General features: G+C 41.9%; 1 protein-coding gene across 1 annotated transcript; it reads left to right on the top strand.

The window, feature by feature from the left end:
- The first annotated feature begins 1,588 nt into the window (after positions 1-1,588).
- Positions 1,589-4,488, top strand: msx2b (muscle segment homeobox 2b). The gene is made up of 2 exons (XM_074611283.1): positions 1,589-2,100; positions 3,078-4,488. The coding sequence occupies exons 1-2, from the start codon at positions 1,716-1,718 to the stop codon at positions 3,551-3,553; spliced, it is 861 nt and encodes a 286-aa protein (XP_074467384.1). The 5' UTR covers positions 1,589-1,715; the 3' UTR covers positions 3,554-4,488.
- The last annotated feature ends 6,770 nt before the right edge of the window (positions 4,489-11,258 follow it).

Here is an 11,258-nt window from a genome sequence, read left to right as displayed (position 1 = left end):
AGCGAGAACCCTGTTAAGCTTTATTTATAACACCCATCTGGAAATGTTTACTTTCTTATAAGCTACTGAACATCTGATAGTAGAAACTTCTGGTCAAAGTCATTCTTATATAATTTTCTCATTTGATCTAGTTTGAAATCAATTAAATCAAGCTGGAATCTAACTTTTTCTTTAATATATTTGTAATTTGGGCTGCACAGTGGTACAGTGGTTAGCACTGTTGACTCACAGCAAGAGAGTCGCAGGTTCAAACCCGGCTTGAGGCCCTGCTGTGTGGAGTGTGTTCTCCCCTTGTTAGCGTGGGGTTTTCTCCGGGTTTTCGGGCTTCCTCCCACAGTCTAAAGACATGCAGGTTATAGGTAAATTGTTGACTCTAAATTGCCCGTAGGTGTGAACGTGAGCGAGAATGTTTGTCTTGCTCTATGTATCATTCCTGTGATTGTCTGGCGACCTGTCCAGGGTGTGCCCCGCATTCGCCAGAGGCGTATAGAAAGGAAGCTGGGTCACGCGTCATATCTCCGGAGGTATAGCACGTGCGCAGTAAAATCTCGCCTGCACTCGCCGGAGTTGAGCCAATACCAACGCACGACCGCAGCTTCGGTTACACTGCGCATGTGTCATACCCCATACCCCATACCACAAGACCCATGTCCGGCCGTGACCCAGCCGCCTGCCTGACTCCTGAATCCCTCCAAGGCCAGGCCTTTTTTTTTGTTTAGTTTTACCTGCATGGGGAGTGAAGTGCTGCTTTCAAGTACTCCACCTATCCTTCTAAAATTGGCCTGTAGTGATGTTGAAGTGGTTTGGTCACCTATTAATAATGCTAACAATAATGCAAAACAATAATAATAGCAATACTACTAATAACAACAACACAATCTCTCTTTTTATGTCACCTGTTTCGAAGATTTCTCATCCGACAGATAGACCTGTAGCTGGAGTTGAAAACAATCTCTTGGTTTAGATATGAGATCCAATATGCAAGCAAGCAAGAAAGAAAGAAAGAAAGAAAGAAAGAGGAACGAAAGGATGGAGGAAAGGAAGGAAAGACAGAGAGTCAAGGTCAAGGGTCAGGGTCAATAGAATAGAATAGAAAGCTTTATTGTCATCGTATTAAATACAACGAGATTCACAGTTGCCACTTCTGGTCAGTGCTTTAAAACAAATACTTGACAAGACTAAACGAGGCAGATAAAACATATAACAGGTAAAACACACACAGTTATAAAGCAAATAAAACAGGTAAAGTAGATGTAATAAATAAATATAAACAGAAGTGTTACACTAGAAGTATAAAATATAAAAATAGATGTAATGTAGAAACAGAGGTAATTGCACTTGTAAAATAGGTAGGGTAGATTTAATAAATAAAATTATAACAATACTACTACTAATAATAATTATTATTTTTATTAATATTATAATAGCGTACATTTTGCAGGGTCTGTTGCAGTGCACTACTCAAAAAACAAAACAAGCACCTTCCAGTTTTCCGACTGTCCCTGAAGGCAGCAGTGGTAAACATCTCTGGCTGCTCTGATTGGTCAGAGTTGAGTCGTGTCAACGTGCTGCGTCTACATCACATAGTCTACATCACATACTCCCACAGACTATCTGACAGCTCCATAACACAGCACTCTCAGGCCGGAGCGGGTCTCACCTGACCGCCCTTTGACTGACTGACTGGACCAGACCTGAGACCTGGAGGAGGAGATATGGCTTCTCAGGAGACCTTCAACGATTTGGAGAGCAGCTCGTCCGAGGAGGACAATGGTAACCGTAACGCGGACCTGACTGCAGAGGAGGAGGAGAAGGCATCTCCGGTGGTGGTGGTGCGGCGGCATCATCATCCGTTCAGCGTGGAGGCGCTCATGTCCGGGAGGAAGACGGAGTCCTCTGTCCGCTGTAAACCGGAGGGAGGCTCGGTGGCGGTGTCGGTGTCTCCTACGGGTTTAAACTCGCTGTATCTGTACCGAGAGACGTGTAGTCCTCCCGGGGGAAGCCGAACAGCTCTGCCTTCATCACCGGTAAAATCCGAGGCGTCTGAGTCAGAGGACTGCGCACCCTGGGTCTCCAACAGCGCCTTTAACGCACAGACGCGTAAGTTTCTCCTCCTACACATCATGATGCATTTTGACACTGATTTTATAGATTTTTTTTTTTTTTTTTTTAAATCCAATAAGCAAATAACCTACATTTGGCAATTTGGATGAAACTTTATTATTTCTCAGTATTTCTTTTTTGCAGTTTACTGGTATATGATTCTCTCCAACTTGTCTACAAGCTGTGCTGCTGTTGGACAGTGTTGTTTAAAGAAATGCATAAAGGGGCCTTAAAAAAAGTGAACCTAAATCAATAAGATAGTCAGTATATTGGGGGTTAACTATGATTTTATAGAATTTTTTTTTTCCATCCTTCCTCATGATGATCAATCATGAGGTTGTGTGTTAAAAGTTACCACATCTTTTACTTTATTTATCTGATTTTATTGTCTTGTGAAGCACTTTGTAACATCTGTTTTGAAAAGTGCTATATAAATAAATGTATTATTATTATTATCCAATAATATCTTGCAGCCTATCCTTTGAGCAAATAGCCTACATTTGGCAATTTGGATGATAATTATTATTATTATAATAATTGTTTCTCAGCATTTCTCCTCTACACCATGAGGCATTTTGAAACTATGATTTTATAGATTTTTTTTTTATGAAACTTCATTATTTCTCAGCATTTTTTTTTTTTTGCTCTTCGACAGTGTTGTTTAAAGAAATGCATAAAAGGGGCCTAAAAAAAGTGTAACTAAATCAATAAGATATTCAGTATATTGGGGGTTAATGTGTAGGTGAGCACTTCTAATACATCAAAATATGTGGCATATTTAAAAAAAAATTTGCAAAGTGTGTCCTGATAGCCAACTTTCAACTTTAAGTTTAATTAATTTAGCTATTTTTGTTCAAGTATAGCCCACTGATCAATATATATAGCCTATAAATCCACAATAAATCAAAAGAGTTATGTGAAAGTCAATTGAATTAATCTCATTCTAAAATCTTTTTTTGTGTCTCCTCCCATAGGTCATATCGGTGGTCCTGGCTGTCCGTTGAGGAAACACAAGACCAACCGAAAGCCCCGCACGCCCTTCACCACGTCTCAGCTCCTCGCCCTGGAGAGGAAGTTCAGGCAGAAGCAGTACCTGTCCATCGCCGAGCGGGCCGAGTTCTCCTCCTCCTTGACCCTGACGGAGACCCAGGTCAAGATCTGGTTCCAGAATCGCCGGGCGAAAGCCAAGAGGCTCCAGGAGGCCGAGCTGGAGAAACTCAAGATGGCCGCGGACGCCAAGACGGCGGCGGTGGTGGCCGCCGCCGCTGGAGGTTTACACCATGGCTATACGTTACCGCTGTCGCTGGGCGCTATGTCGCTGGGCGCCATGTCGCTGTACGGACAGTCGTACTCTGCCTATCACCACCACCACCACAGACCCATGCTGCCCATTTCACCGTTAGGACTATACGCTGCCCCGCTGGGCTACAGCATGTACCACCTATCATAAAAATGGAAATATCACTGACTTTTGGTGAGATGTGTTCCCGAGGATTCACAAAAATGGACTGACATTTTTAAAAGTCAATGTTTATAATCTATCTACTGCACAAAAGGAGTGTTTGAATCAACTTTCTGAGCACTTCAAGTCAAATAAGAAATCTATTTTTTCCCACAGCAAGGATAAAAAAAAAAACGTAATGCCCTTTTGCCCCTTCGGACCGCCTGTTTACATGACTGGTTTATATGAGGAGGGCCGTCACTGTCCAGCTGTTTATACTCTTCACTTGTTTACTTCTGCAATAATTGAGCTGGGCGAGGATTTGCACTGGGCACAATAATACAAAGTACAACTTTTCACCTAAGCCTTTCTCTTCATTCGATACAGTGCCTTGTGTTGAAAAGGGCCTTAATATCAAGACACTTTGTACACTTGTATGGATTATGAGTGTTTCAGCAGCTCAGGCCAAATAAAACATATCACTGAAGCATTCTTTTAAAAGTAAAAAACTGCTCTTCTATTCAATAATAAAAAAAACAAATTCAGGTTTTATTCAAGTTTAACCCTCAAATTACGTTTTCTTTCATCTTTTATCTCTAATTCTCATCTCAACATTTTTCATCTCTCCCCTCATTTCCTTACTACGCATTTATAGACATATTTATTCTCTTTGAAATATGCTGGAAATGTATGAATGCCTCATGTTGTCTATTTATGTGAGAATATGGTACAAACGTTCTGACCAAAAAGTGTATTTATATTGTTCTTCCTGAACGTCCCTTTGAAAGGGGCATACATTGTGCTATGCAGTTTATATATATTTTTCCACCAATGTTTTTAATATTCAAATGAACAAAACAATTAAAGCCTTTCAGACTGTTTCCTTTACATAAATGACATTTAATTTTATCTGTAAAAAAAATAATAAAGTAGCAATATGTGAACATGTGCGGGAAAAAGTCGTATTTTAAGTAGTTTACCAGTGAAAGCAGCTGTGTTGTGCATTTTTTTTGCAGATACATCTGCTCTGTGTGTGTGTTTGTGTGTGTGTGTGGTTTAATCCCGTGTCTACCATCCATCCGTTACAGACGGTGGTCAGTTCAAGGAAATGTTTGACGAACCATAAATGCTACTCATAAATTATCCAACTTCACAGATAGTTCCCGTTATTACCGTGCTGCCGTTTACCACACTGGTCAAACTTTTTTTTTTTTTTAGGCGGAGATACTATTTTATAATCACGTTTTGTTTGTACAGAAATACAGTGTGTCATCTCTCTGGCAATCATTAACTCGTATTGTATTTATGACCATTACTGACTTCGAGTTTCACAACAGTAGCGTGAGAACTCACAACAGAATTTATCTACAATAGGTAGCTGGGTTAGAAATTATGACTTAAAAACATGAAACAATATTGTCTGTAATTTTACTTTTTGTCAAATTATTATATTTCTAAACCTCACCAGCAACTAACAGCAACATTTACTGTTCATTTAACTGGAAATAATCCAGAAGATTCCTTTAGTTTGCTTGTGGCAGAGGTGTTGATTGGCAAAACGTTCATGTATTTAATTTTAGCTTATACTTACACACTTGGATGGTTAGGATACTCATTTATTGCAGCTCTAATCCTCATCAGCATCTTCCCATCAAAGGTCCTTTATTGTAAAAAGTGAGATTTTCATGTCTTTTTTATTATTATAAAGCAGGTTTAAGTGCTATATAAGTATCAGAATGCTCAATCCACAGAGAAATACACAGACTGTATTCAGAAACTGTGCGTTTGAAATAAGTCGTCAGGATTTCTGTAACTTTGGGATGTCACAAATACACAATATAAAGACCATTTCACAGTTTTAAACGTAAACATAGATGTGTCTTTCTGGTTGCAGTGTATTGGTGCCTTCACATGGGGTCGTGTTTACCGTGTTCACGAGAAGAGTCCATATGAACGCCCCCCTATTGTGGTATTCACAACCCTCGTAACTGGAAAGTTTCTGAAAGCTCTGAGTTTATGAGTTGTGACGCGTTTGTTGACGCTGTCAGAAATGGCGGAGGCCTTGGAAGTTAATTTTTCGGTGCATAACAAGTGAATATATTGTTATTTTAGTCGTATATTGTTTTTCTTTGTAATTTAATAATAACTTGATATTACCAATGGCCTCATCTTTTTCTTCTGTCATTATGCATTGTTACCTAACTTACTTGCCAGCTTGCTAAATTGTTAGCCTCTGTTGCCTCTAGACGCCGACAGTAACGTTAATATTGCCGTGGCTTAGCAGCGGTGTTCTCACGACGTAACCACTTGAGCGGCAAGCATATCGTGTACACAAATTCCCATGTCGTTATCACAAGCTCACGAGTTTTATTTGAAGGCACCTAATGTGAATGACATCAGCTGACAGGAAGTAAACATGGACCCTAGCTGTTCCCTAGCAACGCAATTCTGTTGAAATGTGCTAAAACGGAGCGTTTCATACCGAGGGTATAAACAGGCATATTCAGAGAGACAGTATGAGGAAAATAAAGTTTTTTTTTTAACATTAAAGCATGGAAACATGTTCTGGTAGACACACAAAATACAAGTATGAACCGAAAAATGAGCATGATACGGGACCTTTAATATTAATGACCACTGTTGAGTAAAGTTTGAATTAGACAAATTCTCACAGACCTCTCCAGCTTAGCGGCGGTTTCCACAGAGCCGTGGGGTGAGCTTGGTGGCGTCGGGCCTGCTAAAAAGGTGCCTGTGTTTTGTTGCAATTACAAGAGCAGCTTACAACTTCCGTGCGACTTTGATGTAACGAGGAAATCGTTTATAGGCAGCAGCAGCATTTATGAGTTTCCCCTTTAATCAGAACAAGGCAGAGGGGAACTGTCAGGCAAAGCGAGTAGCTTACACAGGCAAAGCAATCAGCCCTAATGAAGTGCAGATTGACACGAGTGGCTCCGAGTCTCTTGTGAAATGTCGAGTCTGTGCTACTTACTGGAGGGATGTTGTGTTTCGGTGGTGGAGAACTCAGTCAATTCTAGGATCTGTTTTTGTCATTTTTAGATGTTGGTCGTCTGACTCTGATTGGGCATGTTTGTGGTTTTGTATGTTACTTAAACACAACATGTGACTGAGCCCCTCGCTGTCTGCTGGTCATGTGCTTGTCTCCTACCTCCTCTAGTGGCCGTTTGTAATATGGCATCATGGGACGTCTTCCCCCCCCCTCTTGTTGTTCTGTGAAGCGTCATGCTGAGTAAAATTGGTTTGAGTTCTCAGGCTGATAAGAGACGCTGGGAAAAATAACACAAACTGATTAGTTAATGAAAGACTCTCTTTGAGCTATGAAAAGAGGAGCTTTTCATTGATTTACAGGGAAAAGATAGTTTTAATATGCTCAATTTATGCTCAAATGCAGGCGTGAAGAGGCAAAAGGAACACAACAAGTCTTATTATTATGAAATGTGTTTATATATTTGTATAGTTCAGTATATAGGGGTCTATGTATTGTGTATTTCCACCTGCTTGGTGGTTGCATTCACGTGTGATGTCTACTTACTGTCTGGCCACAGATACACAATCATTTATTTATTTAGCGAATGCAAAGTCCTTGAGCCATGCAGTTGCCTCCTGGTCTGCTGTATGGAGGGTGTCTAACCCTCCTTTTAGACTGTGGAGCGGGCAAGCTTCAATGATGTGTTCCATTGTTTGCACCTCTCCACAGGCACACAATGGGCTTGGGCTGCTGCCCCATTTGTGAAGGCTGGCCAAGCAGGGGCCATGTCCGGACCTGAATCTATTAAGAGTTGACCACTGTATCCTTGGCAGGTTGGTGCCAGGGACCTGTAGGGTGGGGTCTGACACCAGATGTTTGTTTGGGACATCCTTGGACTCCCATTCCTTTTCCCAAGCTGATTGGGTGGTGAAGTCGGCTGGTGGGGTATTCTTCCATATTGGTCGTCTAGATGGAAGACGGGCAGTGGGTGGGTTGCAGATGTCTGCATGGATTGGTAGATGGGGAGAGTCTTCGACCTTTTGAAGCATCCTTTGAGTAGATGCTACTCGCCGGATATGTGGGGGGGTTATATTGGATAGGACAGGGAGCCAGGGGAGTGGTGTTGAACGAATAGTCCCGCTTATGATTCGCATGGTTGTGTTGAGCTGGGTGTCCACATGGTGTGTAAGGGGTGATCTGGACCAAACAGGGGCACAGTATTCTGCTGCAGAGTAAGCAAGGGCCAGTGCCGAAGTGCGCAATGTGGGGGCTGCTGCCCCCCATTTTGAGCCAGCGAGCTTACAGAGCAGGTTGTTTCTAGTCTTCACCTTAGCTGCCGTTCCTTTCAGGTGTTCCTTGAAGGATAGGGTCCTGTCAAGTGTCACTCCCAGGTAAGTTGGGTTGAGGGCGTGCTTCAGCTTAAGTCCGCTGAGTTGGATATTTAGCTCTGAAGCAGCTTTTGCGTTGTTGAGGTGGAATACACTGGAGACTGTTTTAGCGGGGCTTGGTTTTAGGCGCCAGGTTTTGCAGTACTGGTCCAGCTTTGCGAGGTCTTCCGTGAGCACCTGTTCCAGAGAGTCAAAGTCTGGTGCTTGGGTTGCCAGACAGATGTCATCAGCGTAGATGAATTTACGGGATTTAGTGGTGGGTAGGTCATTTGTGTAAAGGTTAAACAGGGTTGGGGCGAGGACTGACCCTTGTGGGAACCCGTTTGACTGTTTTCTCCATGCACTCTTATTCTGTCCAAGGTGAACTCTGAACCTCCGGTTAGTTAGCAGAGTTTTAATTGTTGCTGTTGCCCAGGCAGGGAGTGCTTTTGTGAGTTTTAGCAGGAGGCCTTTGTGCCAAACAGTATCGTAGGCAGCTGTGAGGTCGAGGAACACAATCATTGCATCCATTAGAAGGCTACCTCCGGATGTTTATGTGCTTAATATGTATTTAACGATAGTGGAGCATCCCACAATTATTTACGGCTGTTTCGCTATGAGGTAACTGATGTCATAGCCTCTTTTTCCCTTATTTATTCAAACATCTTTTGGCACAAATTGAGCATATTAATTGTTTATTTTTATGTTTTTTGCATTGAAGAGTTTCCCTTTTTATTTTCTGTGTGCTTCGCTGACCTTATTGGGAAGTTCCTGTATTTCTCAGTTTCTGTGTTGATTCCTTACCCATAATAATGCACGAGTAAGGAATTAAAAAGGTAAGTTTCGGTGTGTTGCCCCTGCTTGTTCTCATTCCCAGGGCGTCAAATACCGACGCACAAGGCACACTTCAGCGTCGGTATGAGACGCACAAGGCTTTCCATTAACTATAATGTCAACCCTATCGGTGTCGACATTAAACGGTCAGGGAAAGTGCACTGGGAGTGTGGTGACGTAATTTAAAGAGCGAAAGAGACATGGTGGGAGGGGAGGTGGATGGCTCCAACAAACAAGGCTTTCATCCAGGAGACCGCAGTTCATGTCCCGTGCGTCACGTTACAATCAGCTGTTCGTTCACGTCCCCTGTTCACAACGTTCAGTGTCATTTCACTGTACAAACATAGCAGTTTTAAGCCCAACCATGTTGTTTTTTTGCTAAACCTAACTGTAGTGGATTCATTGCCTGAATCTAAGCAAGAGTTTTTGTTTAATTCGCAAGGTTAAGAACGTGTTTATTGTGACCGAAAAGTGGCGCCGAGGGGGTCTGACAAAGCGTTAGTGTTTGACGAGTTGGGATGAGAACGTGTCGGTTGCTCTGTGAAATTTCCCTCATGTACAATAAACATAACAAATAAGCATTATAAATATCCCTCTCTGCTTCTGCTGCTCAGCCGATTTGTTCTCTTTTTAAACTTGTTTACAGATACTAATGAAGCCGTGGGCAAGGGCCTCTCAGAAACAAAGCGAAACCCCCCCCGTGAGTTTCCATGTACAGACTAGGACATGATGCACAAGAATTCTGTTGTTGGCGTGGTGTTTGTGTGTTTGTGTGGTCTTTGGAGACATCCCTCGAGAGTCGCACAGTAGCAGATGTAGGGAAATTGCCCGGAGCGGGCCAGTGGAAGAGGAGGACGGCCAAAGCTTCTACAGATCTCTCTGGAGACACACACTCAAATGATGCTCTGTTTCTGTTTCACTGATTTCTGGGAAACATCTTTGGAAACTCTCTGTCTCACCAACACAAACACACACTCATACAATGCAAAAATAATTTGCATTTCAGTCTTCTGTGAAATGTTACCAAACTGTAATTAATTAAGAACCCAACTCAACAGTTTGCATCTTTAAAATACAACTGGATCGTCTCAGACGTAATGGATTAGCACACATGAACAGCAAATGCGACGAATCATAGACACCTTTATTGAAACATGCATCATTCCGAGAAGAATTATTGATTTCTTCATGCATGCTGGTGTTGGTTTAAACCAATACATTTTTGTCAATGGGACAATGCAAGGTTCAATATGGTCAATTCTACATTTTTGCTGTTGGCTTCATGCGCCACTGAGCAACTCTCATAGGAATGAACGGGCGCCCGCCTCCGACGCTGTATCAGGTTCTCTTTATACATCCATGTTCCTGTCCCGTTCAGTCTAAAAAAATAGAAGAAAAATATGTTCTTGCCGTTGCCAGTTCTGAGTGCTATTTAATGACATAACTACATCAACAAGCACTTGAGCAATGCCTCAACGGCGACTCGGCGGCACAACTGTCCCGTTTTGTCACTCGTAGTGTGAACATAGCATGAGGCAGAATATGGTTTGACTGGAGCACTAATATAGGTAAAACACACACACACACACAGATGATTTTCCAGTCTGACGATTAGTTATAAAAAGTAGGCATCCGGTTTGTTTATGAACAGTCACTTCAGCAATGTTATGAAATTACTTATTCCTCAGTGTTTACACAGAGAGCATTGACAGACACACTAATGAGGCTTATAAACAAGAAGGATCTACACTTTAACAGTGTATTAAATGCTCCTCCGTCACGGTCATCATAAAATCAAACCTCAAAGAGGCTTTTGAAAGTGCTGGTAAATGTCCGTTTATATCACTTACACTGCTCCTTTGACGTCATGAATAAGCCGTGAATGCAAAAGTGATGCTCGCTGATCTGAAACCACCGAGGCCTGCCTCAGCTAATCGCGAAGAAGTGAAGAGACTGATGCTGATTTCTAGGTTTGATTTGGTTTTCAATGAATGTCCTCATAAACCTTTTAGTGGATGTGGTTAAGATAGTCTATTCTGAGGGAGGACACTTAATCCTGCTGTTTGTGGAACCAGTAGAGAAATACACATGACTAATAAATCCAGTAGAATGGGACCAGTATGAGAGTTTTATAACGTACTTTTTGACATTTTATACAGGATATTATAGTCTCTGATGGAGATTCCCTCTTAATTGGATCAAGTGAATGTGTTTTCAGTTTGTCTTTTGGATCAGAAGGCAGAGAGGCTCTTTCACTGTGATGTGGCAGTCAGCCTGAAGGAACAGCTTGGAGAGTTTCAAAGTGTGTCTTCCCAAGTCAATGCCAATTTAGAGGCATGTCCTCCCTGTGAGAAATTAAATTAATGTGGGAAAACATCACAGTAGGTCTCTTGAGATTTGGGGGATTATTTCAGACATATGGTTCGTCAGGAAATAAATAATTATTGTTTTTAATAAGAAGGCTGTGACGAAATAATTACAATCGAGGGCTGCAAATACATGGAGAGACACACGGAGTGGTCTGACA

The sequence above is a fragment of the Sebastes fasciatus genome, chromosome 16 (assembly GCF_043250625.1).
Source record: "Sebastes fasciatus isolate fSebFas1 chromosome 16, fSebFas1.pri, whole genome shotgun sequence".
NCBI lineage: Eukaryota > Metazoa > Chordata > Actinopteri > Perciformes > Sebastidae > Sebastes > Sebastes fasciatus.
Note: the sequence above shows the minus strand (reverse complement) of the source record. Positions and strands in the feature narration are given on the sequence as shown.

Excerpts from the sequence above, each read along its gene's own strand:
- msx2b (XM_074611283.1), top strand. The coding sequence starts at position 1,716 with ATGGCTTCTCAGGAGACCTTCAACGATTTGGAGAGCAGCTCGTCCGAG. Across the intron at positions 2,101-3,077 it reads CGCCTTTAACGCACAGACGC|GTCATATCGGTGGTCCTGGC; the intron begins GTAAGTTTCTCC and ends CTCCTCCCATAG.